This window comes from Desmodus rotundus, chromosome 10 (assembly GCF_022682495.2).
Source record: "Desmodus rotundus isolate HL8 chromosome 10, HLdesRot8A.1, whole genome shotgun sequence".
NCBI classification, from domain to species: domain Eukaryota; kingdom Metazoa; phylum Chordata; class Mammalia; order Chiroptera; family Phyllostomidae; genus Desmodus; species Desmodus rotundus.
Window position 1 is genome coordinate 113,017,406 of NC_071396.1, and position 27,156 is coordinate 113,044,561.

The 27,156-nt window shown below is 47.9% G+C and overlaps 1 protein-coding gene across 3 annotated transcripts in view; it reads left to right on the forward strand.

Moving 5' to 3' along the window:
• ATP9B (ATPase phospholipid transporting 9B (putative)) overlaps positions 1-27,156 on the forward strand; it is a 119,733-nt gene that overhangs the window by 33,096 nt on the left and 59,481 nt on the right. For 2 of the 3 annotated variants that reach the window (XM_053912324.1, XM_024580637.4), the window contains exons 7-11: positions 4,844-4,895; positions 9,807-9,901; positions 17,535-17,615; positions 22,302-22,377; positions 25,226-25,302. In XM_053912324.1, the coding sequence (XP_053768299.1) occupies positions 4,844-4,895; positions 9,807-9,901; positions 17,535-17,615; positions 22,302-22,377; positions 25,226-25,302 (381 nt within the window). The remainder of the gene's footprint in view (positions 1-4,843; positions 4,896-9,806; positions 9,902-17,534; positions 17,616-22,301; positions 22,378-25,225; positions 25,303-27,156) is intronic. The other variant, XM_053912325.1, reaches the window with a different exon arrangement.

The following is a 27,156-nucleotide window of genomic DNA, read 5'->3' on the forward strand; positions in this document are numbered from 1 at the left end:
ACTCCCTAGCAAACCCTCAGCAAGCCGTGTTCGTTTTTTTTGTTTTGTTTTGTTTTGTTTTTCAAGGTTTTATTTATTTTTAGAGGGGGAAAGGAGGGAGAAAGAGAGGGAAGTATCAGTGTGTGGTTGCCTCTCACACTCCCCCAACTGGGGACCTGGCCCACAACCCAGGCATGTGCCCTGACTGGGAATTGAACTGGCAACGCTTTGTTCGTTTTTCAAACAAAACGAGCTCATTCTAAAGCTAATTTGGCAAGGCCCAGGTCCTAAAGTGGCCGAAGCAGTCTTGGCAGGAGAATAAAGGAGGAAGAGTCAGTCTTCCCAGGCCAAGGCCTCCTCCCTAGAGACATCAAGAGCACAGCCTGGAAGGAGGACAGAGCCAATCCGTGCAGTGCCTGAGAGAGTCCAGAAATAGGCCCACCCAGATACGCTCACGGGATGCACTTCAGGTAGAAAAAGGCCGCCTCTCAGTGGGTGAGCTGGAGCTCCCTGGGCACCCGGGGGCACCCTCATCTAGGCGTCACACTTCGTACAAATGTCCAGTCAGAACAGATTGTGGACTTTCATGTAAACTGGAGAACTGAAAATTTAAGAAAACACATAGGGAAAACATGTTCAGGATCTAGGCCAGGAAAGTAGCTCTTAGACTTGACCCCAAAAGCGCAGTGCATCAAAGATAAAATTTGATAAATTGCATCTCATTAACATTAAAAACTCTGCTTTGTGAAAGACTTGTCAATATAATGAAAAAACAAACGAGAAAGTGGGAGGGAATATTTGTAAACCATGTATCTGACAAGGATTTGTATTTAGAATATGTAAAAACTGTTAAGAGTCAATAGTAAAAAAAAATCAAATTAGAAAATGGGCAAAAGATACAAAGAGAATTTCACTGAAGCAGATACAGAGATACAAAATAAGCACAGGGAAAGATACTCTGTATCCCTGATCACCTGACAATGTAAGCGAAGTAGGATGCAACATCACACAGAGCAGAATGACTACACTGAAAACCATTGCCAACACCGAACACCAGCAGTGATGAGAAAGAGAAGGGGTTACTTGTACATTTCTTGTGGGAATATCCAATGTTACAGTAACCCTGGAAAGTTACTAGTCCGTTAAAAAGCTAAATATACAAATACTACATGACCTAGCAATTGAACTGTTGAGCCTTCGTCGCAGAGAAACATTCATTTAGGTTGGCACAGAAGCCTTTGCGTGAATGTCTATGCCTTCATTAGTCACGACAGCCAAAGATCAAAGCACCCGGCCGTCCTGGCTGGTGATGGGCAGAGAGATTCCCGCACTCAGGCCCCAGGGCCTCACGTTCGGAATGCTTTCACGTTGCTCAGTCTCGAGGGGAGGGAAAATAAAAGATATCCAACAATTATTTAAAGTTATCTCGTTTATTTGCAAGTGCCTCGTAGACAATAAAAATGATAAGGGAATAAAGAGTAATGGCTTGAAAATGAAATTAAAAGAATTTCATTTACAGTGGCATCAAAAGGAATAAAGTACTTGTAAATAAAATAGAATTCTTTTTCAAGAATAGACAAAAGAAATACAGCACTTGCATTTGAAAGCTATAAAACATTGTTGACACATATTAAGAGGATGTAAGTGAATGGAAAGACATCCCACGTTCATGGATTGTTACGACGACTCCCTCTGCTGGTCTGCAAGTTCAGGCAGGGCTGTCCCCCTCCCCACCCCCACCCCCTACCCCTGCTTTATTCAACTTTCCAGCTGACCTCTTTGCAGAAATTGACAAGCTGATTCTCAAGTTTCTTTGGGAATACGAGGGACCCAGAACAGCCAGTATAATTTTTTTAAAGTGAACAAAACTGGAGTTATCCGCATTTCTGTCTCAGACCCTCATGCAGAAAGAGTCCACAAGGGAAGCCATCATTTATGGCTGATTGATTTTTGACAAGGGTGCCTGGAAAACTCGGTGCGATGAGGGTGTGATTGGGTGGTGCCTTTCTCGGTCCAGTACGATTAGTGAGATCCTTCCGTTTTACTGTGCGCAGCTCTAGTTCATTCGCTTTGTTGTTACCTAAGTTGCCCTCTGTCCGTTCTGCTGTCGATGAGTGTTTGGGTGGCTTCTAAGCGTTGCCGATTAGGGGGGCTCCTGCTAGCACACTGCCGCGGTGTGGGTTCACCGTGCACCCACTGCTGCCGCTCGTGCGCCTGGCACGGGGGGGTGGAGTCGGGGGGGGGGGGGACGTGGCGAGGGGGTTTGGGGTGCGCACGTTCCAGTCCAGTGGTGCTCTGGTCAGCAGTGTGAGGCCCCATGGCTCCCCGTGTCTGCTGGCCGTCCCCGTCTGTACACAGCCGCTGTGGTGCTGGCGTGCATTTCCATGGAGGCTAATGAAGCTGGACATCTTCTCGTGGTTTTGGACATCTTCCTTACTTGCAAAGAGCCTGTGAAAATCTCTTGCATTTTTCTTCAGGGCTAGGCTGCCTTTTCTTGCCAGTTTGTAGGCCGTCCTGTGTCTGGATGTGAGTCCTTTGTGTTGCAAATATCTTTCCCTTCCTGGTGTGCTGTGTGGAACAGAGACCCTTAATTTTAATGAAGTCTACTTCATTAATCTGTTTGTTTATAGTTTTTTAAAAAACTGTTGATGGTGGGAAAGGAGTCTTCTTCCTTTCCTAAGTGTTGTGAAAGTATTCTTCTGTGTTACTGTTTAGGACTTTTGTCATTTGGATTTTGATATTCAGAAATATAATTCCTCTGGAACTGATTTCTGTTTTGATTGAAGTAGAGGTCAGGCACCCCCCTCCCCACCTTGGGCATCTGGTTTTCTCCGCACTGGTTCCTCACTGGTCTGCAGTCTAGTCTTCCTCACAGTTGGGTCCCTCTGCAGCCTCTGCCTCACGCGGGGGCAACACGCTCTCTCTCTCTCCAGGAGACCCTGCCTTGTCCACATCACTGTCTCAGTCTTTTCACTTTGCTGTGTTGTCAGTGCAGCTGTCTGTTTCTCGTGTTGGTCGTTCTTCGCCTTTGTATTTCCCTGTAAATAGTAGCAATGCCTTGTCAATTCCCACCAAACAGTGTAGCAAGATTTTGTTGAATATATAGGTCAATTTATGGACACTTGGCATTTTTGCAATACTGTATATTCTAGTTTTGGAACATGATATGTGGTATTTTTTTAGGTTTTATTTCATTTCTCTCAGTAATAATTTGTAGTTTTTTATAAGGCTTGCCCATCTTTTATTAGTTTATTATTTTTTCTTACAACTCAGTTGGGCATATTTACAAAATATTTACTTTCTCTATTTGTTTTCTGTGTCATTAATTTTTGTGCTTATATGTGCATACATCTTGTACTTTCTCTGGTTCGACTGTTTTTTTTCCTGCTTTCAAATGGGTATTTAGTTCTCTGTATTTTTAGCTTCCCTTTTCTGTTGTATGCATTTACTTGTGTATATTTTCCTCTTAAGGTTTTCCTGACTTTGGCTGTGTTCCACGTATTTTGCTGTGTTGAGGTTTTATTACTAGGTAGCTAAAAGTGTTTTCTGATTGCCTTTGTGATTTCTTCCTTGGCCTGGGAGTTCCTCTGAGCATAATTGCTGTTCTTCCTTCATGTTAGAAACAAGTCGCTTTCTTCTGCAACATACTTTTTTCAGCCTTAACAACTTGTATTTGTTTTTTATTGCTTGCCGACTGGCATATAATCCATTTTGTTTCCTTTTTATTGCATTAATTGGGGTGACACTGGGTAACAAAATTGTACAGGTTTCGGGCACAGAGTCGCACGGCCCATCATCTGTGCACCGTGCTGTTCACTGCTCACCCCACGGGGGCCTCCGCCCACCACCATTTATCCCCCTCCGTGCGCCACCCCATGCCACTGCACTGTTGTCCGCGTCGCGTCTCTGAGTTTCTTCTTTTTTGCTCCACGCATCCAGCCTCCCTCTCCACAGCTGTCAGCCTGCTCTCTGTGTATATTACCCTTTGCGACCGTGTGGATGAACGTGGGAGCATCGTGCTTGCTTAGTGACGTGAGCCAGTCAGAGAAAGACAAGTGCCATGTGATGTCACTCCTATGTGGCATCTAATGCACAGACTGAGTCAACAAGCAAAACAGATGGACGGTCATTTCTTATATCGTATGTAGATAAATCCTTATGGAGGTCTCAAAAAAATATAATAATTCATGAAATTATGTGAAGTATTCTAATTATATATTTTCTTCAGTTAGATACAGCTTTCTTAATTGATAGATTATTAATAATAATGATTAAATAAATGTATGATATAAAAGTTTTTATGTGCCATACAATACGTTTGAGTTATTTTTTCCTTTTCTGCTTTATGAAGTAGAAAAGGAAAAATAACTCAGTTTTGTGGAGTGTATCTTTGGTTGCTCAGTTGAACATTTATTCATTCACTCAAAATTTACTAAGCATTTTATTTATGATATGCTCTGTTTTGTATGAGGCATTGCAAGGGGGCTCTGCTCACCCTCTGGGGCCATTTAGTGTGATAGGGAGGGTGTGGTTTTTGTAGGGCAGTAACTGCTGTGTTGTGGGTCAGGGTGCAACAGAGGCTGCGGAAACGGCAACAGTTTGCATTTCTCAGAAGTGGAGCCGTTTTCAAGCCGTCACTGAATACCATTCACATGGTTCATTAATGGGGAGAAACCTTAAAGGTCCAACTGAAACATGACTCAAAATATTCATTTTAATATAGATTATCAATGTGAGTTGCTTCAACATAAATTTTAATTTAACATTTTAGTTGTTTTTATTAGCTATTTCTGCTTTGGAATGAAATTGTGTTAATGTATAAACCTGCATATGGATAATTAACATTTTCTGTTACTCTCTACAGAATCAAAGAATTCCATCGGACATGGTATTTCTTAGGACCTCAGAAAAAGCAGGTATCTTTATTTTTATTTATATGATTGATGACTTGGTATTTTGGCAGTTTAATTTTCATTTTGAAAGGAAAATTTTATGAAAACTTCTTTGAAAGATAAATCATTAAATTCATTAATTTCTAGATTACATTTACCTGTTGATATTTAAAAGAGTGGTTACTGTATGTTTGTTTAAAAAACATAATCCTTTCAGAACGTACATATCAGATGAGTGCTGTCATTCGTATCCATGTCGATAGCTAAATAATTAAATGATGTTACTGAAAACTTGATTGCAACTCTGCATTTGCAGTGTTATTCGTTAATTCAGCCAACGTTTATTTACCCTTACCACGTGCTAGGCACTGTGTGGTGCTTGGGGTGGGACAGGGAGCACAGCGGCTGCCCACAGAGCTCGTGAGCTTCGCACCTGAGGGTGCGCACATTGGCAGCAGCGATGCTGTGCTGTGTAGACACAGCCAGGTGGGGCCCTGCCCTGCGGGTTGGCTGAAGGAGGACGGCTGACAGCCGCGTACTTCCAGCCTTCGCCTATACCTCTTGCAGCCACCTGCTCTTCTCTTCCCTGCGTGGCCGGCACACAACTCGTGTGTGACCAGCTTTGGAAGCTTCCTATTGAGATGGCAGAGCTCCCTCTCCTTCCATTACCAGATGGACTCTGTGTGTGAGAGAAATATCCTTGAAGGACCAAAGCTGCAAGGTTTCTCTCTCAAACAGCTAGCATCCTCTTAACCCTGCAGCGCTGCAGTGGGCAGTCAACACCTGGCTTCCCCTGCGCTTCAGCTCACCCAGAGCCTCCAGGTCCACCAGGTGTGAGAGATTCGGGTCTCTCGGGCCTCCCTGGGCGTGCAGGCAGCCCTGCACAGGCAGATGGTCCTTTAGAATCCCAGCGACGTGTCAGAGCTTTTCAAAGCCCCTTTCTGTCATTTGATATCCCAGCTTTTAAGAATTTTGTTGAACTTGTTGTTTACCCCGACTTTACAACCACCTGAGGCAGCTGTGACGTTAAGCAGTTGCCCCTGGTTGTTTCTGACGAACATCCCAGGGAAACACTCTCCTCAGTGGATGACCTCTGCATCAGGTGACAGCCAGACAAGCTCTCCCTGTTGAGTGGCCCCAGTCCTCTGGTCACGGGCTTTGCGCCCTTCCATGGCTGCCAGACTGTTGGTCACCGCAGTCGGGTGGAGCCCTGGGGGCGGGGGTGGGCAGGTGCGGAGCAGGCTGGGGCGCAGCTCTCCCGTCGCTGCTGTCGCGTGCTTCTTGGATAAATGCGCCTGGATCGCCACACATTTTCTATTACGTTCCAGCGTTCTGAATAGATTGCTTTGTACAGTTTTCGCTAATATTCTCATATAATGATGCTGAAACGGATTATTAGAGACTTTTTATGCTGCCATCCCTGCCGACATTACCTGCTTACTTATGATTTACCTTTACTTCTGAACACAACACAGCCATTACAGTGAATAACAAAAATGTGTCCGTTTGGACAGTATTTTGATAGTAATTGCCCTTCTAATGACTGTGCTGAGAGTATACGTAAGATTAAGAATGTTCTCCTGGGTATGGAAGTAGTTTAGTCATTAAAGGGAATAGATGGTACAGACGGTGTTAGGGGATGAAAGATGAAGAAAACCCAGCATTTTAAAGCTGGAAGACGGAGTGTCCACTTTCCAAAGGAGGACTCTGAGGCTGGAGGCTGTCGATGGCAGTGGTTGTGGACATGCTTCCCCGGCCCCTGCCGGTCTCCCACGGCGGCACTGTTACGCTGTGGTTAAGACAGCGCAAGGGAAGTGGACTGGAGCCCGCCGGGCCAGTGGGGTGCGCCATTGTGTCAAGTCCAGGTTAACACCAGCATTCTGAGTTCTTCCCCTCTCATTTTGCTGGGTCCCACATGGTGGGGCCTCACCGCGCAGCGGGATGGCGCCTGGTGTTTCGGCTCTCCTTCAAAATCGAACAGTTGTCTCCTTGTTACCCACAAACATGTACATAATATACATATATGCTAATTTTTTATTGCTTTATGTATTTTTGGAAGGTTATTAATGGATCCAGGTTCAGCACTTTACTGTGGTATGTTTTAGCCTGTGATTCTATTATATTCTTCAGTTTTATTTTTTCTATCAGATTACAAAAACAGTTACTAGTTACTCATACTAAAATGTCAGATACCTGTTTCATGCTATTTTTATTTTCTTTGTAAAGTGGACCAAAAGCTTCCCACTGTATGAAATTTGTGCCATAAAATTACTTTCAGTTAAGGATCCTTAGCTTTGGCAATTCTATTTGTATGACTTCAAGTAACTATTTTAAATGTTTTATTTGCCTGGTTTTCAAAAGTACACATACTCAGAATTTTTTGTGTGTCTACTAGCACTGTTAATGTTATTTTATTACTACTTTTCTGTCTTAGTTCAGGAAAACCTGATAGTACATCGTCTGTTATGATAGAAACGTTTGAGCCCTAGGGACATAAGAGGCCTGGAGTTGGGCAGCGTGTTCAGCTCGGGCAGTGGCCACGGCCTCTGTCAGTGCCGCCCGGGGAGTCTCTTGGGGGAGTCACTTTGACTGCATGTTAATACAGGGTGTGCTGGGGCCGTCAGCTGATTGTTTAGAATGTAAATGAAGCCGTTGATGGATCTGGTGACTGATGGCTTAAATTCCAATTAATCAATTGCTTCATCAGTTTCTTAATTCAGATCAAATATCTCCTGAATGCACACAGTTCTTTTAGTGGTATTAAGAGAAATTAATGCTTGAGAACTAATTTTCATCAATCTCTTATAAATGCCAATATCTTTTTCACTTGCCTCCTAAATGATGACATTATAGTTTCAGTGTTTGGGACATATTACAATAGCTCAGATGTCACTTGTTAGTGGGGTGAGGGCAGGGAGTGACACTGTACTCATCCCCATTCTCTCTGCAGGCTATTCATCTTGCCAGCAGCTTAAAAATTTCATGCAGAGTCGTTAAGTCATATAAATGATTTAGAAATTAAGTTTGATGGCGAACGATCTGGTATTATATATGCAGAGTTGATGTCTATTTTTCTCTTGTCGGGCACACACTGTAGCCCGTCTCTCTCAGAGCGGTTGGATCCGTGAGCTGTTGCAGGCCGTGTGCTAGTGTTACAGCGGACGCGGTGCCGCGTGTGGCAGGCTCGCGCACTGCGGCCTGCAGGGTGCCCGCAGTCCCATCGTCAGCGTCTGCTGTGGTTCTCCCCTGCGACACTTACACCGGTCGATCTCAGCTGGACTGTCATTAGACCTGTCCTTTCCTGTTGACGCTTGTCAATTATACAAAATAAAATCCAGTATTCATAAGAAGTCTGTAATAGGATATAAACAGACTGATTTAATAATTCATTTTTGCTGAGCCGTAACTGGCATTGGTTGAAACTCATGCTTGCTGTTAAAAAATTAGTAGCTACGTTCCTGTAAGACAAGTCCACTTGGCCATACTTGTGGTCGCTGCCTGGCTCCAAATCCTATCAGTCACTGCAACAGTAGCGATGCTCCCTGTAATTGAAGATAAATGGCACGTCAATTTCTTGTAAATTTTTAAAATAGCACATAATTATTTAATATGCAGCAAGTTCTTTTCTTTAAGAAAGGCAACTATATTGTTTCCCCATTTCATAGATCACAGCAATCTAGAGAGATGTGCTTTCCCCTTCAGAGACCCAGAATGCTTGAAGTGGAGGCAACCGTAGGGATGCTCACGTTTTCCTGTTTCGTGTTAGAAAGCAGACCTGAGCAGGGCTGGGCGTTGACCTTTCAAAGTGCGTGTCAGGCAGGATCCAGCATCTGGCCCTTTTACGCAGCTTTTGTGTTCTGCATCAGGCACGAAGACGGGGGGCGATCACTCACACATGCAGGTGACGGCCGCACAGAGATGTCTCTAGTGGTACACGAGACCATCGGACAGTCCGTCTTGCTGTGCCTCAGGCAGGGGGCCTGGGCCCTGTGAGCCTCCTGGGTCCCTTGGGCAGTGGTGACGCCTGTTGCAGAGGCTGGTTGGAGGGGAAAGATGTAACTGGTGAAGAGCTCTCGTGGGTTGCACATGTGGCACCGAATTGCTGGTGGTGTGATTATTTGGAAGAACATTGGTTGGCAAAGAACAGTGTGTGGTGTTTTGCACATAGGAGAGCAGAGTTTGCCCACAGTGTGCAGGGGCCTCCTATGGGTCAGATGCACGAGAAGCCAGGACAGGTGGGGATGGTCACAGGTCTGTGTTAGTCTCAGGACGTGTGCACAGGTATATCGACTAAGCTGCGGGACGATTTCTTATAAATCTACCTAACATGCTCCCTCAAGTGTGAGAACTAACATCACACCAACGTCTCCTGGCTGTGCCACGCTGTGTGCATGAAACGTGCGTCCTCTGAGGGCTGGGTCCGAGAACGGCGTCGTCAGAGGGTCCGGGGGTTGTTGGGCTGGAACGTCCCTTCCTGTTCCCGGTTGGATGGGTGTGTCAGTGTGGCAGCGGCTTGGACTGAGGTGTCAGCAACTTTCCCTGTGCCTTTATGACGGCCCTGTGCTCCTGATGCCGCCTCAGACGTGTTAGTAACAAAGTCGCATCTCACATTCTTGGATACTTTTGAGTGTTTGCTTATTGTTTTGTTATCAAAACATGAATCAAAGGTAGAAATGATCAGTACAGTTTTTGTGAAGTAAAGCACAATTAATAGTAAACCTTGATAGGCAAGAACAGCACATAGGAGATAGGTATTAAACTGTTAATGGCCTGTCCCTCTTCAGCACACTTGCTCTGTGAATCAGATAAATAAAGGCTTTTAAAGCTTTTTGTTTACGGGACTCTGTAGAGGTATTGTTTTGAGGTCCAACTGTGCTGTGTGATTTTTGTTCTTAAGTACCTGGGACTCAGGATTGTTTCTTTTCTGCTCCCGAGGTTCCTGTTTTATAAGAACAGACCAACTCGATGGTGAGACCGACTGGAAGCTGAGAGTGGCTGTGAGCTGCACGCAGAGGCTGCCGGCCCTGGGGGTAAGCACGCCGCACGGACTGTCCGTGTGCTTCAGGGGCGTCCTTGGTATACCAACTGACTCGCTGTGTGCACTGATCATTTTTAAAAACAGTATTTTTTACCAAAGAAGAATCATTGAAAATTATAACAAAGTAATTTCTGTGGTGTCTTAGCACATAACCTCTTCTGGGTATAGGTTTGAATGTTCCTATCAGCTTGACACTGAGGTTTTCTTTCTTTTCTTACCCTTTTTGTTTGTTAAACTCTCTCCTTCAAGTAACCTTTAAAATGCAGCACATTGATGAGGGTTTGACGGGTCCATCGCACCGACTGACTCGTTCCCTCCCAGGCTGGTTTGGACCCTGCTCTGCACGGGCCTTGGCCCCAGCTCTAGCTCTGCAGTCCGCCTGTGGGGCAGTTTGTCCTTTGGGGGCGGGGGGGCGGGGGGGGGCGCGGCTTCCCCTTTGGTTTGGAGGAAGCAGAGTGGTTGTAGCTCTGAGAGAGAGAAGGGCATGCTCAGACTTGCCTGGGCTTTTGTCCTGGGGACCAGCAGGGGTGGAATTAGACAGAACAGGACTCGGGATGTGGCTGTTCTCGGTGATGTCTCACACACGTCACTTATGCTGGGAATCTCCTCGACGGGTAGGCATCTTTTTTAAAAAAAAAACAAAACCACAGTTGCAGTCTTTGGGTGTTTATTTTGTGGTATATGTGGTGTGTATCTGAATGAGAGAAGCTTCGCTGCATATGATCTGATATTCAATGCTCAGTGAAGAAGGGCTGAGACCCTCTAAGAAGACCTTTTGCCCAAGTCCGTGTGGGCTGAGGGAGGGGACTGGCCTCTCCACCTCAGCTGCAGCTTTGGGTGGGAAAGCCTGCTTGTGCTGCGTGAGTGGCGGGGCCGTCTGCAGTGTCCTGGGTCCCGGACTAGGCAGGGACCAGGCAGGGTCCCATGTGTAAGATTCGGGAGCACTTTGGTTCTCTGGGTGTTTGGGCTGCCTGTGCTTCCGGCGGTCCCTCCGTTAGAACTCATGTGCTCGTGCTCATTGTCCTTTTCATTGTCCTTTTCATATACTGCAGTGTTTGATTTGCTCTCGTTTTGTGAGGGGTTTTGTGCCCGTGTGCATGAGGGACATTTGGCTGATGCTGATGCTGCGTCTGTTGTAAAGTCTTCACTTGGACATCCGGGGCTACACCGGCCTCATGAAATGCAGCGGGAAGAAGTCTTTTGTCTCCTGTATTTTTTTGAAGAACCCGGTATAAGAGTGGTGTTATTTCTTTTTTAAATACTGCACAAATCCATCCTTGAAACTATCTGGGCTAAAAGCTTATTTGTGGGAAAGTATTTAATTGTGGATTAACTTTCTGAATTAGGTAATAGAGTTAATCAAATTTTCTGTTTATTGGAAATTTGTGGTTTTCAGTGAATTTATTCATTTTATATAAGTTGCCAAATTTAATGGCATAAAATTCATACTATTATTTTTAATGTGTGTAGGTCTCAAGACCTCTTTCATTCTTAATATTGGTAATTTACATTTCTTTTTTTCTTGGTCAGCCAGAGGATCATCAATTTCAGTGATCATTTCAAAGAACTTATGGTTTCATTGATTATTATCTGTTCATTTTCACTATTACTGATTTCTGTTCTTCATTTCCTTCATTCTTAGCTTGGGTTTAATTTTCTTTTCTTGCTTACCTTTTTAAAGAAGTTAGAATCTTGATTTTACACCTTAGTCTTTTCTAAGACTAACAGTTTGGCAACTTTTAGAGCCAAAAGTCTCCTTGTAAGTGTCACCTCACCGGCATCACACAGATTCCTATGGACTGCGTTTTCATTATCATTTGGTCTAAAGTGTTTTTGAATTCCCTTATGATTTGTTCTTTCACCCCTCATTGACTGAGGAATGCATTGTTTATTTACCAAGTATTGGGGGATTTTCTCAGTGTCTTTTATAATTTGTTATTTGATTCTGTTGTGTTCAAAGAATGTATCTAGCTCTGTTTCAGTCCTTTTGTGTGTATAGACTTGTGAGCTGGGCTCACACATGGTCTCCCTGGGTTAGTGTTCCATGTGTGCTTAAAAAATTTTTCTCATGTGCGGTAAGTTTGTAACTTAAGTAGCTTACAGTTGTCACACTATGTGCTAAGATGAATTAGTTCTTGTCAGGAGACAGTCTCACAGTTGGTTGACTTTCTGATGCAGGCCGAGCTGCTTGTTGGGTCTGTGCAGCTCTGCTCAGTTGCAGAGTGTCCTTCCTCTGCGTCCTTTTCCCTTTTCTAGCAAAAGCGACCTCAAGCAGTCACTCCAGGACGGAAGGCAGGGAGATCCTCTATTACTGGAAGGGTTTCATTGGCTGTCTGGCTGGGAGGGAGCCCCACTTTCAAGAACCTTTGAGTCACTGGGAGGCCCCAGGGAAAGCGTTGCACTAAGTCATCATTTGTAGCAGATTTAGTTTTGTCACGAGTGGTAGAAACAAAGTGCAGATTTAAAGCGCTGCGTTAGAAAGAGCGTGTCTGAAAGAAAAGCCAAACATAAGCCAGGCAGACAAAAGCGTGTGGCTTATGGCAGCACGAACTATAATTCTAGGAAAGCAGGTCGGTGGTCATGGAGGCGGGGACGGCAGGGAGGCCTGCAGAGGGGTTGAGGGAAATGTCCGAGAGGTAGCCTGATGGTGGTAATGTCACAGGTGTGCACATGTGTTAGCATGCATAAAAATGTACGCGCGTGTTTTCAATTTTTTTCTTATTATTGATTCTAAAGAGAGGAGAATGGAGGGAGAAAGCAAGGGAGAGAAATATTGATCTGTTGCCTCCTGCACGTACCTCGACTAGGGACCGAACCCTCAACCTAGGTGTGTGCCCTGACTGGGAATCAAACCTGTGACCTTTCGGTTTGCAGGATAATGCCCACCCCACAGAGCCACACCTGCCAGGGCAAAAGTGTACACTTTAAACATGTGCAATTTATTGCATGTAAATTAAGAGAGTAGTTAACATTACATTGTTATCTCTATTTTGGGGTATTACGTGACAGAAACTGACACTTTATCATATTCAAGTTTATATGGATGTTTTTCATTTTTATTAGTGACACAATGTATAAATTTCAAAATACTATAAAATTATAGTAAACAAGTCATATAATGCTAACTTTAAAGTTTTTATGGTTGATACTAACTTTATGGTAGGGAATAGGGTTGAGCATTTGGATTGAGCAACTGTGTGGTAAATGATAAACTTTTTAAGTTTCAATATGGCCATAAAACCAAAAAGCAGTATATTCCAAAAATAGGAAATTTAACTGAATTTCTGATTCATCAGTTAGATTAAATGTGTAGGTTTGTATAATTTGGCAGATTTTTTTTGTGAACAAGAAAGCTGCGATGTTCCTATGGATACAGGCCAGGCAGTTTGGTTTCTCATTTAATAGTGGGCACACCCATAACTGTCACTCACGGGGACTCCTCTGTCTGGAACGCAATGGATTGGGAACTACTTGGTGTCATTTGCTGTCGGTCCCGTCACCAGGCGAGGGCCGTGTCCCCTGAAACACCAGCAGTGAGGACACCCACACGCCTTAGGACTTTTCTTCTGAACTGAGGACCTGCCAAGAATAGCCTCCCCGGGGCCGCACCCCCAGAGCTCCTGCTGCCAGCAGAGCGGGCATGTCCCACCAGCCCTGTGGCCCAGCCCCGCTGCAGGTCCCACGTGCCACTCGGGGTCTCCCTGCTGCCCAGGCACCTAGAAGACTCGAGCTTCAGGCACCCTACACTTTGGAAAATATGTTTCTGGCTTTTGTGATCAGGCAAATTTATTAACAACGACGAGTCACAGTAATTTTCAATAAATCATGACTTGCTGATTTATTTCAGAAGATCCATATAGCAGTAAACAATACCATTTACATTTAATGAGTTTTATTGAACGAAAGGCAATTTTATTTGTAATGAACCACATGTTATGATTAAGGATGTATTTTAATGACCTTTAAGTAATGCGAACAAATGTTGCCCTTGACCTAATAGCAGAGGCTTTTCCACGTGATGGAAAACTTGAGAATGGTTTTTAAATTACCATGAAAAGCTTCGAATGGCATTCTCATTATTGTGCTATTACTCCGTCATTTGGTGTCTCATATGCCAGATGAAGTGCCTTCCCCTAAATGTCCATGTGCATGTCGACGGGGTGGCTGCTGGCTTGTTCTGTATTCCGTGTCTCCAAAGGTAGTGTGCTATATGAACGTTTTACTTTTTGAAAATTCCGATGACAGTGTAATACGAATAATGAAGGATTCTCAAATTTGCCTTACCCTAGGAGCTGCTGGCTGCGTGTCCCACATGCTAGTCACATTGCATAGGTCTAAAATTGTTATACCGTGCATTTCTCCTTGTGTAAGCTAGCTTGACTCCATTAACTTGAAAATAGATTGTTATCAGTTAGCACATAGCCTAGGCTGCCATGGGAGACCCACAGTGCTGAGCTGGTGCAGCGTCCCTGTCCCCTGGACACCCGAGAAGCCGTCTCTGTGCGTCTTCCTGTGCAGCATCCTCGAAGGTGAAGGCGTGAGAAGAGCTCGTGTGGCGCACACGCTCTCCGAGGAGCAGGAGCCTGGAACCTGACGAGCTCCCTCCGCCCATGGGTGGCAGCTCTGGGTCTCGGGCCTGCAGTCCCAGCTCCGTGCTGTCTCCGGCGGAGAGTCATTTTGATCCACTCTGTGAGTGATTTCTGGAGGTGGGTCATGACCCTTCCTCCCCATGGTTTCGGAAGTGCCTCTTGTCACACGCGCAGCCCAGCCTGCCCTAAGGTCCGCAGTGGTTTCTGTCCTGTGTAGATCCACTCCAACCTCCCGAGCTGGGAGGCAGCTCTGTCACCCTTCATCTGTGACTTTCCACTGTCCCCCGCCTTTGCTTCTGGCCAGCCTGGCCAGCGGGAGGGGAACGGCACAGTCACCAAAGGGCAGGCACCTGGCACCGCACGCCCATCCCCTCGCCTCGGGAGCCCCCGGTGACACGGGCGGAAGCAAGGGAAGGCTGCGCCCTCTGCCGGGCCATGCTGGTCTGACAGCCCGAGGTTCCGTCCTATGACCTCCGTCCTGCCCCTCCTTCCGACCTGACATCCGAGGGGCTGCTTTGATCTCCTCCCACCCTCCTCACAAGGGTGAGACTCTGTCCTTTCTCGTGAAGGGTTGCATGGCCCTCGGCTCGGGACGCCCCCTCTAGGACCTTGCTGTGATGACCGTGTGTTCTAGAATCCTTCATTTCACGCGTGCTCCCGAAGGAACGCGAAGCGAGTTTAAAGTCCGAATAATCCTCAGCCACCGGGGTAGAAGTAGGAAATGAAGTGCAAACCGACGTTGCCTGTCGTCTGAGTGAGCCCGGCTGCCCGGCCCCCGCTCGCGGGGGAGTCTGCGGCGAGGCTACGCACTGCCCGTGAAAAACACGCGCAGGTGTGGCGGGGCACGCACGCACGCAGGAGCTTCGCCGTGGGAGCAGGAGAGCGTCGGGAGCGGGACAGCATCGGCCTGCACCGCCAGCGTGCCCTGGAAACCTCGGAGGACCGGCGGAGGGTGGAGCAGAAGTGAGACCTTGTCACAGGACCTGCCCGTGGGAACCCAGCCCATGGGAACTGTTCCCGGCCGGCTGCAGACACCAGTCCCGAGCCGCTCTGCTCGGCATTGGTAGGAGCCTCTGGGCTCCACACCCCGGGGCCCGGCCACCGGGCGTCTTCACAGCAGAGGCCTGGCCTATCGAGGCCTCGCCCAGCGTGGGAGACGCCTGCCCTGCTGCTCCCCTGCCCTGTGGGGCTCAGGGACGCCCGCGGGGTCCTGGCAGCAGCAAGCGGATCAGCGCCCATTCACCCTACGGTTCACCCGAGAAGACCCAGCCGCCCCTCCGTGTTTTGGGCCTTGAACGCCGGCAGCCGCCCTCCCGGCGGCAGGAGGGGAGCCTGCGGACCTTTCGGAGTGGCCGGGGCAGCCTTGCCTCCTCCCTCTGCCCGCAGTGACCTCTGTGGTCACAGCTGTCGTCGGGGTCAGGCAGCTGTCCCAACACCCCGGCCCTTTAGTCACCCCCTGACCAGGTGTCTCCCTCTCTGGAACAGTGTTGCTCAGTAGTCAAGCCACCTGAGCAAGGTGGGTCCCGGAGGGCAAGGGGTGCAGGTCAGGCCCTGGTCCCCTGCACGGGCTGCACTGCAGCCCATCTGGAGTGCCAGCCACTAGGGGGCAGCAGTGAGGCACCCGAAGATGGGCCTCCCACTTGCCCCTGCGGGAAGGGTCACATGTTGGGGCTGATAGCGGCCCAATTTCAGATGGCCATCAGGGCAGAAGCCTTAGGTGTGGTTGACTCGGGTGGCCCAGCTGACGCCCACAGTGTGGACGGAAGACAGGGACAGGCCCAGACTGGCCAACTCTCCCTGTACACGGACTGATGTCAGCGTCCCGGTCAAACTGTGCCCTTTGATACAGGCAGATGACGTTACACTTCTGTATTGAACTTGTCCAGCTTTCTGTAGCCACTTAGAAGTGTTTAAAACGAGAGAAACAAATAAAATACCAATAATTAAGAGACTCTTAAAACTCTGCCTCAGGACAAGCTCCAGCGTAGACAGCGTCCACACGTGGCTATGGTTTGCGCAGTACTGGTCCCCATGAGTCAATCCCCAGAATGCACTAGCACGTTTGGGTCGTTACCGCCTCCCATCACATCATCATCTGCGTGCCTTGGTCCGAATTCAGGTGAGCCCCACATCGGCATGCCTGGGCATGGTCTTACAGCGCCAAGCAGTGTGAGATTGAAGTGTGACGTCACTTTCCTGGGTGGAATCCCATGCCGTGTGTAGATTCGTCAAAGTCCAAACAGAGGAGGAACATTGTGTTGTAAATTTTTGGAGATGTAAAAATTATCATGTGTCATTTAAAAATTAAAACTTTATATACATTGCTTACATTACTATAACTTCTGCAATTTTAATAAAACTAAACCTTCTGGACCAGCGGGCATACTTTTATAATTCTCTTAAAACAAGGTGCTTAAGACCTCATCTCTGGAGACTTGCTGTTTAGCTCTCACGTGTTGCGGGGAGGGGTGTGACTTGTAGCGCCTATCTGTTTTGCTTCCCCACTGTCCCTGGGAAGGGAGTTCTGCTTTCTGAAGATAGGCCAGGGCCCCCGGGATACCTGCATTCTCTGCACAGCTTCGAGGGAGGTGACAGTTCATAGCAAGTGTAGCAGCTGCTGGAACACAGACATCTGCACAGATGAGGCATTTTTCAAGTTGTCTTATAAAACGTAAATCCTACTGAATACTGAGTACTTGGATATTCCTAGAACTTCTAACTACTCATACACAGCCTCCCCCACTGCAGCCCCAGGCCACATGTACCTGACCAGTATCTCCCAAGGGCTTTTGACACACACCTGTCATCAGGTAGCAGTTGTCTGTCAGAATCAAGAGAAATTGCCACACCCCCGTTGAGCTTAAAAGTTGTTTCTTTTAGTTGTCGTCCACCCTAATTTATGCTGTCGGCACACAAAACGTAAGTCAACCATCACGTCCGGTAAATAATACACAAACACATTACTTGGCAACTGAAAGGTTTTCAAGGCATTTTGCTGCATGATAACGTTACTCACACAGCTGTTCTGTACCCCAGGACCTCTTCTCTATCCGCGCGTACGTCCACGCCCAGAAGCCGCAGCTGGATATCCATGGTTTCGAAGGCACGTTTACCAGGGTGAGTGATTTGCCTAAATACAAATGAATTCATCGTGTGTGTCAGCTAAACATAGCAAACCTTTATTTTGAAAAAGTAATCAAGAATAAGTTGATAGAAATTTTGAACTAAAAAGGGAACACCTAGGAAATGTTTCAAGTTTTTAAATTTTTCTATACCCAGTATCTCTTTAGGATACATTCAGTACATTTTCTAAGCATATTTACTGTTGGTAAGATCTTTCTCCCTTAAAACACTCTTGAGTCAGTAAAATGAGGTAAGTTAGCTGTTCCAGTTCTGACTTTGGAGAAGAGGTAATATGCTGCATACACTCTCCGCATCGTTTCTTCACTGCTGTGAACGAGCTGGAGGGGTGTATGTGCGTGTGTCTGTTCCCTTACACAGTCGTGCTGCACATCCCGCTCGTGTCCGTGATGTGCAGTCCCCTCTCCTCCCGACTGTGCGGGGGGACTCGGAGGAGTAGCGGGATTTCGGCCGCGTGTCCTGACGTCGTAAGTGCTGTATAGCGCTGAAGGGGTCTTCAGATGTGACTGCAGATCATCTTAAGTTGCTGCGATTACTTTTGAAAGATTTCTGTTGGTACGGCCAACTTCGTTCCACCCTGGGTCACACACAAGGCGTGGCGAGCCATTGTCACTTGAGAAACCGTTCGCTAGGGGTCCGATACGTGCCAGGCGGTGTGAAACCAGGGGTAGCGAGAAGGAGCCCGTGGCAGGGACGGAGGTCACTTGGTGCCTTTTGCAGGAGCACGGCAGGGTCAGTGTGTGGGGGGAGAGGGTGCAGCCCTGTGGATGAGCACTCTGTGGTGAGTTCAGAAGAAAACGGATCTTTTGTGTTTTGCAAAAATACCTATGAAAAAAAGCAAGATTTTGTTAGACAACTTAGCATACATGAGAAGTCTTAACAAAAAGACACCCTTAGTACAGTACATTATTGTACTGAGTTATGACCTTACCCACTAGGGATATTTTGGAGCATCATTTGCTTCTTCCTCTCTGTCTCCCAGAGGTAATGGCGTGTCCCTTGCTGAAGGCTGGCAGTGTTTGCTGGGCCGTGTGTGGAAGCCCATGAGGTCAGGGAGAGGGCGTGAGCAAGCTGAGACCCAGGCTGCAGAGTGCGTGCGACTGTGCCTGAGTGTCGGAGAGTGTGTCACTGAGCCTGCAGGGCTGTGTGGGGAGGACCCAGCTGAAGGTCTTGTCAGGAGAAGGGAGAAGCCACTTAAGGGCCATAGAAGAGAGATGACCAGGCTGGCGTTTGTGAAAGGCTCCTCTAGAGCCTGGCTCCCTTCGGACAGTGGCAGGTGCCTGCGTTGAGGCCCCTGCCCCCCCCCCCCCCCCCCCCCCCGCCTCCCCAGGTCCTGCGGGCCAGGGCCTCCACACACGTCCCTGGGGAGAGTGACAGGCTGGCCTGGAGCCGGGCGTCAGCGTCCACGGGAGAAAGGAAGCGCTGCTCACCGCCCCCGCCCGGAGTGGGGACGCCCTCCCGCACAGCCAGTGCAGGGCCACGGCTGGCAGGACACGTCCTCCGCCGCAGAGCGGCCAGCCCTGCGTGGGCGCGCGGGCCCCCAGTGGGTGTGTTTCCCACTGGGTTTCATTTCGCTCATGTTAAACATAAAGCTTGCATTCTGAGTTTTTTTACATGGTAAGTCTCTATTTTTGTGTGTGTTTTTCAAAAAGGAAGAAAGAAAAACTGTGCTAAGTAGTTTTGTAACTAGGAAATGGAATTCTGTTTAATTGCTGAAACATCAATTGATATCTGCTGATGCTCTTTTTCATAGTATGAAGTGTATAGTATATAAAGGGCAAAACGTGTGTTTCTTTTGTGTTAAGTAAGACTCGGAGCAAATCAATTCAAGTGTCCCAGGGTGACAGGCAGAGCGCAGCGATGGTTGCCCACGCAGAATGATGCACGCAGGCATGGTGGCCTGAGAGCGGCTGCCTGGACTGTCCTTGAAACAGCATCAGGGGACCTGACTGGCTGAGTGTATGACGTGTGGTGTCACACAAACGATTCCTGTTTTTATCGACGGCATCACTTTCATCCTGTTGAAGACACGGCTGTTCTCTCTGAAGTCCGGACTTGGCCACTGTAGGCACACTGAGGTGCTGGCTGTGAGTTCCCAGGCCTGCACTCAATCCACTGAGCCACACCAGCCAGGACAGGTTATGAATGTTTAATGCGCTATAATTATACATGGAGGTGACATTGTTTTAAGGGAGACTCATACCAGTCAGGATAGTGTATGATTTGTCACCCACCCCTCAGAGACATGGAGGTAATTTCCTACCATGCTTGATATTTTTCCTGTGTTCCTTGTAGACTCGGGGCCGTGGGCTTTTGTAATCCTCTCTTCTGGAAAGGTTCTCATAACCAGAATTGCAAGGAGTACTTTATAGATTATGACTTCAGATTGAGACGAAGCGTGCTCTGGTTTTACACGGCTGTTTCTGTCTGACGATGGCACGGTGCACGTGAGACGGAAGCAGACTGCACGCGAGTTGCGCTGTGAGGCTGGCGGGCGGCCGAGTTGGGTACCTGTACACGTGCTGGCAGCGCACCGCTCACGCTCGAACCCTGCGTGGTGGGTGCCCAGTGTGGTAACACGGTGCTGTACAGAGAACTTTCAGACACACGCCGCCTTTACAGACACAGACATAAACACAGGTGCCTGTCAGTTTTAAAATACTATCCCAGGAGCACTTTCTCTCATGAGTACATGCACTTCTGAAAAGCACAACCCTCGTCCTCAGCAGCAGGCAGGCGGCATTCCGCACAGCTGCCGAGAGTGCCGGCGCGCTGACCTGTCCCTCGTCGGTGCTTGGGTTTTACTCCAGCAGCGCTGTGCTGATGTCAGTGCACAGGTTAGGAGAGGCCATTTCAGTTTGCTGAGCCAAAGTTACAGTAATACTGGCTTTCAGAGTAATGCTTTTCCTTGCCTTTTGCATTACATGTGTTAGTCTGTTAAATCATGTGTAGAGCAAAAAGTTCAGCTTCAAACCATTGTTACAATAACATTTGCTTTTCTGGTTGTCCATGTATTTACCGTTATTGAGATCTTTGTTTGCTGTCAGCTTCATGTTACTGCCTCGGGTCCCTTCACATCCCCCACAGAACACCCTGAGTGCTCCTTGCAGGCGGGTCTCATGCTCACAAGCCCCCCTCAGCTTGGTTGATCTTGCAGTGTTTTGATTTCTTTCTTACTTTTGAAGGACAATTTTCCTGGACATAAAGATTCTCTTTTTCTTCTAGCAATGGGATGCTGTCAGCCCATTGCTTCTGGTCTTCAGAGGTTCTGAGGAGAAACCTTCAGCAAGTGCGTGGGGACCCCTCTGTCTACTTGCAAGACGGGCTCTCTGTCTGGGTCTCTGTCGAGACGTTGGTTGCGACATGTTGGCCTGGGTCTCACCGAGTTCCTTGTGCCCAGGCTGTCTCAGCGCTCAGATGTTTGCGCTGATGTCTTTCATCAGACTGAGGAGCTCTCAGCCACCGTTTCTCCAAACACCCTCTCCTTCGTTCCCCCGTCTCCTTCCCAGGCCCCCGCCCTGAGTGCAGCCGTTGGCTTTCTGCTGCCCCAGGGTCCCGGGGTCCCTTCCGTTTCCTCCAGCCTTCCTTTCTTCTGTTCCGCAGACGAGATCATTCCTGTCGTCCTGTTTTTAGGTTCGCTGCCTTGAATCCCTTTGGTGGGTGTGTTTATTTCAGTTACTGTATTTTCATCTCTTGAATCCTTCCTTTCTTTTGGTTTCTGTTTAGGTTTTCTGTCTCTTTCTTCATAGATCACATTTTTTAACTTTGCCCACATCTTCATTTCTTTAAACGTGTTTAATTTTTTTCTTTTAAAGTCTTTGTCTAGTAGATCTGCTGTCAGGTCCTTTTCAGAGTTCATTTCTGTAGATTTACATTTTTCTTTTAAATGGACTGCACTTTTCTGTTTTTTTTTTTTATGGCTTCTCTTTTTGTTGGACACTGGAGATTTGAATATAATAATGTGACTCTAAAGGGCAAGTTCTTCCCCTTCCTCAGGTTTTGCTATTTTTTTGCAGGTTCACTCTGGGCCAAGGATCAGCCTGCAGTATAAACTTAATATCTTTTTATGTCTCTTCTGAGCTTTCCTTGGCCGAGTGCACGCACATTCTGTTTTTCCTCGTATCTGTTTGGATGGCCTTATCTTTAATGTCTGGCTCCCAGGAGTGAAAAAACTGGAAAGTTAAGGTGTGGGAGAGTCCTTGCCCTTTCCACTTCCTGAAGTCACTGGAGTGGAGGGGGCCTTGCTGCCACGGAGGGGGGCGCAGCACCAGAGCCACCCACCTTCTTGTCTGCGGCCCTGCGATCTGGGGCGGTGCAGGCAGCAGGCGGAGCGCGGAGCCCTGGTGCTGGGGGACTGGGCTCTTTGACAGCCCTGTCCCTGACGCGTGTGTATAAGCGGCTGCTTCAGAGGAGGTGCCCAGGTTCCTGCCACGCAGCAGGGTGGGTGGGCAGGTGGGCCTGTGCTGAGACCTACAATGGACCAGAATTAACCAGAACTTACCGCCCTCTAACCAAGCCTTCTGCTGGAAGTTGCCAGCCTTCAACAGTCTTCAGTTCCAACACAGCTGCATCAGGCACGTTCTGCCTCACACGGCGGCTCCCGTGGGGTGAGCCGTGAGTGGTGGTGACTGACTGCTGTTCCCCTCTTCTCTTCCCGAGCAGGAGGACAGTGACCCGCCCGTTCACGAAAGTCTCAGCATCGAAAACACCTTGTGGGCCAGCACCGTGGTGGCCTCAGGTAAGAGGTCCATTCTGTTCTTGTTGTTAATTCGCTCGTAGTCGGGGATGCTGTGTGTTTTCAAGTGAGGCCAAATGAGTGATTCCCCAGATGCGTCTCGGGGGAGCCTTACTAAGCCTGCCTTCAGGTCCAGGGCCTCGGGCAGCTGGGGGCAGGGGGCAGGGGTGGGGCCAGGCGCCGCAGCAGGATGGGTGGCGACTGAGCAATAGCAAATGAGAGCAAAGAGGCGACGTTTCTGTAGCAGTGGATGAAGTGATTTACTGTTGAATCAATGGGGGCATATCTGTTCTTTTGTTTCCATATTGTTTCTCTCGTTAATTGGTGGTTGTGGCATTTTACAAAACTAGTCCTCAGGACCGAATAGTGATTTAAAAACGAAACCTAGCCCTCTGTCACACCTCACTGGGGGCTCCCGCTCCAGAACAGGGCCAGTCGGTGCAGAGGGGCCGGACTACCTGCTGCCAGGATCTGCTTGTCATGCCTCGCATCCCTGGCAACGAATGGCTGGGGTGCAGGGGAGGTAGGCAGGGCACTCAGGCAGGGGGCGGGGCCAGAGCAGGTCGTCCCAGCCCCCAGCTGTGGCTCCAGTTGGGGTGCTGTGTGGTGCTCGCAGACTCCCTATCCCTGCCCTGTCTCTGTGTCTCCGAGCCACTTGGCGCTCTCACTCTATCCCGGACCCCCCATTTCCCAGGGGCGCACACAGTAGCCCCCTGCAGAGGCTCTGCCGTCAGCTGGGCCCCAGGACAGGCTGCAGCAACCAAGGCTGGCACTGCTGGCAGGCAGCAGCTGGGCCTGTGCCTGGGATCAGCAAACTGGTGGCTTGATAGCTGTCTGTCAGTCAGTCTGTCTCTCTACAACACCTTGTTTTCTCATATGCAGCCTTTCTTTAAGTCTGATGAATATGTTATATTTTGTTGCCCCTCGTGTCTCATTTTTTAAATTTACAGGTAACCCCCTTCCATATTTCTCCCATATATACAGGTTTACTCAATCTTTCAGCCTGTAAATATGTGCCCTTTGTCAAAGACAATGGAGAGTATTTCAAATATGCTGTACTGACTCCAGTAGTTTTAGTAATCAAAATGCGTGAGAGACTCGGGAAGAAGCGCAGTATTCCGACTGCAGCGAGGAGTCATTTTTAGTGAGAATCAAGGGAGATAACACAGTAGTGCCTTTACCACACATTGATCGATGAGACACCTGAAATTGCCGAGGCACCCTGTCGAATGTTACACTTCTGCATGTTCTGGTCAACATGCAGACACTGGACTGCTGGCCTTAGTCTGTGTCCATCTGCATGAAGTGTCTCCTGGTCATCCTGTCGATTCCTCAGGTTTCACGCGTGACACTTGGCAGTGTCTCAGCAGCGTGGGCTCAGCGTTGCTTCTCAGCTGCCTGCCTTTCGGACAGTGGTGTCCAGCTTGATTAATTTTCAGGCTTTCTCTGAGACTCGTTTGTTCTGCTAATGTTGAAAATACATTAATTTTGCAATTTGCCTTGTTCTATTTTTATGCTTATGTTAGTGACACTTCTACATTTCAATGAAGTTACACTTGATTGGCAGGTTAAGAAAGTGTTTAAAGTATTGAATCATTGTGTGTGTGATATTCTCCTGCATGCTGAGTGCCGCCCGAATGCCTGGGCCCCTCACCGGGATGGTGGTGCAGGAGACAGTGGTGCACTGGGACGGTGGTGCACCAGCGAGGGCTGGGACACTGGCCCCACTTTCAGGGGCACAGGGGAGTCAGGCCCCTCAGCCTCCCCAGGGACACACATTTTGCAAAGGTGGGGGACTGCGTACTCTGAAACAGAAAGGAATGTGTGGCCCCTGCAAATGGCACTGCTGAGAAGGACCCTGTGCTCTGGGGGAGCTGCCCACCCAGGACTGGTGGCAGGCAGAGCCATCACTGTGCTGTGTGTCCGGGATCTGCTGCCACACTTCCTCAGTGGTCCTGGCTGACGACTCCCAAAGGACTGGCCCGAGTCATTGTGACGTCGGAGTGCAATTGTCGTAGCTAACTGCGCTGGTTGAGAATGGCCTTCCTCACCGTCATCACAGCTCTTACCTTCACGGTTGGCAGAGTGGGGCTGCAAACAGTGCCAGCTGAAGCTCTGGAAACAGACGTCCCCCCTTCTCCTTGGATCTGCAGAGGTGCAGCCTCTGCGCCCGTGTAGTTTGTGGGTTATTCCTAGGGTGTTTCATGATTCTTTTGTCTGAAGTTTGATAGTCCACAGAATTATCGTTTTTCCTGGCATGTTCAATTAGAAGGCCAAACTTTCAGGAGACATGACTAGAGGAGACTAATAATATCTAAATTCTAAATCAAATGTTTTTGATACTGTTTCTCTTACTGGTTTAATTGTGTACCGACTCATCAGCAGAGGCTCTTAGACCTCAGGGCTTCAACCTTTGCAGTGAAATTCACTGTGAACTCTCGTTCAGAGAAACCGGTTCAGCTGCTAGCAGTGTGGTCTGAGGGTCACACGGTGACTTTGACCAGCGCAGAAGGTGGCCTCTCATCCCTTAACGTCAGCATCAGAGTCGCCATCTTAGCAGACGTCGCCTAGCGGACAAGTCCCCCTTTCGGTCTCCAAAGGACATTGGACAAAATTCTGATGGTGTGTGTAGGGAGACTTGTGTTGCTGCAGGGGCCATTGGGGTTTTTCAAAGTTTATTTTAAAAGTGGAGATTAGGTCTTCTTAAATCAAATTAAATATGCTGTTGGGTAAATTCACATGAAATTAAATGGTGTGATAACATTTTCCATCAAAAGTGTTAATCAGAACGTGTTATCTCTGTGCTTTCCCTTAGAGTGCCTTTGTAAGGACCGCTTTCGTGTTTTTACAGGTACTGTAGTAGGTGTTGTCATTTATACCGGGAGAGAGACTCGGAGTGTAATGAACACATCCAATCCAAAAAATAAGGTAGGCTAGCTGAGGGGCGGCTGCTTTCCTGAACTTGCTTTTCCTCTCTGCAAGAAGTGCATGTAGTTCTGCACAGCCCACTCATTTTAGCTTCACACAAAACATCCAACAGACGTTCAAAACTGTGGGTGATTAGGATACGGATTCTCTGTATCCATGTCACCGCGTGCTCACATGGAAACATTTCCAAGAGTATCTTTTCTTGGTTAATCAGAATTGTACATGTCTCTTAAATTTTCATTGTTGGATATAATTTGCCCATAATTTGACAGTTAATTGTAGGTCTCTTGATTTCTCTTCAATCTATTTAACAATTTGCACTTTATTTTATGTTGATGATTCATTTTAAAAGAAAGGAATCTCTATGAATGTTTATAGAGTATTTAGTTTGATAATGTTATATTGTTACCTAGTTTTGTGTAAGTTATTTCCATTTTAGAAGAAGTATATTAGAAACTAGATTTCAGTTTTAAGGACTGCTTGATTATATTTCTAAATTGATTATGTTCCTGTCCTCATCCTAAAATTGTTATTTATCCAGTCAAGGTGTGTGTAAGGTAAGCATTTGAAGTTTTTTAGGTGAAGTTTCTCCAGTTGGTGGACGCAGGTAAGGACTCTAGCCCTGGTGCTGGACCACCTGGCCAAAGCCTGGGCATTACCGCCAGTCAGCTCTTCCACTCTGGGTTTATGGCTGAATTGTGTTTTAGTGCTCAGTAAATGTCACCTGGCATTACTGTCTTTCTATAAAGCGGAATGGGAAGTATATCGAGTGCCACAGATTTTGAGCCCAGCCCTCCCTGTCGGTCAGAAAGTGCTCGCTGAGTTAGTCGTTGCGCCAGGTTCTGGGGCACGCTGCCACACTCCTTCCGCCCTCCCTTCCTCTTCTGACTGCTAGTTTTTGAAATGACTTCTAGGTTTCCTTGGAGCTGGCAGAATGCACCTCATAACAGAAAGGCCCCTCTGAAGTTCACACACCTGGATTTAAGTCCTTCCTTTGCCACTTGTCAGCAAACCTGCTCTTCCAGTGGCTGGCGCCTTCCCGGTGCTCGCTCAGCCCCCGTGCCCCTGTCCTGACAGGAGTCATGGGCGCAGGGACAGCTAAGGCCAGGCATATTATGTGTGTGTACACACACACCCAGGCATGTGCACACATGCACGCCCCTGTGCTCACACGCATGCATGCATACCACATACGCACACGTAAGCACGCCCATGGTGAGTGCAGTGCTGAGCACTGTGCATTAGGTCAGGGGCAGAAGCTCTGCGCTTGGGTTTCGGAGCACTGCTAGAGGTGCAGGGGGTGGAGTCACTGCTGGAGGCGGGGCCATGGTGCGGGAGGCGGGGCTTGTCAACACCTGGCTTGCTTCTCCTTGAAGGTACCCACTCAGCAGAGCTCCCACTTCCCGTGGAAGCGTTTGTGTAAAGTAAGGGATAGTCTTAGGAGAGAAATAAAATCTCAGAATTTGTATATGCCATTAAATCTAAGTGTTTCACATCCAATTTTAGAAAGTTTCTAAAAGAGGTTGCAGGCTACAATGGGCAGGAAGTAGCCGACCTGATGCATCTGTGGGAGGTGCTGACATGTGCTGAATGAGCAGGGGTGTGACATGTGAGGCCCTAAGCAGAGAGGGAAGACCGCTCCTTTTCACCGTTCGCAGGACTTCATTGTGTGAAGACCAGTCTCACTGGTCTGACATAGCTTAGTGAACTCGCACACTTTGGGACTTCAGAGAAGGCTGATGGGAGTAAAAAGTAAACATTTAGTAGGGAAGTCGAATCATTTACCCGAGTTTCACTGGATTTCTTCAGGAAGCAAAACTGTCCCTAACACTCAACCCAGGGAGCCATCCTGCG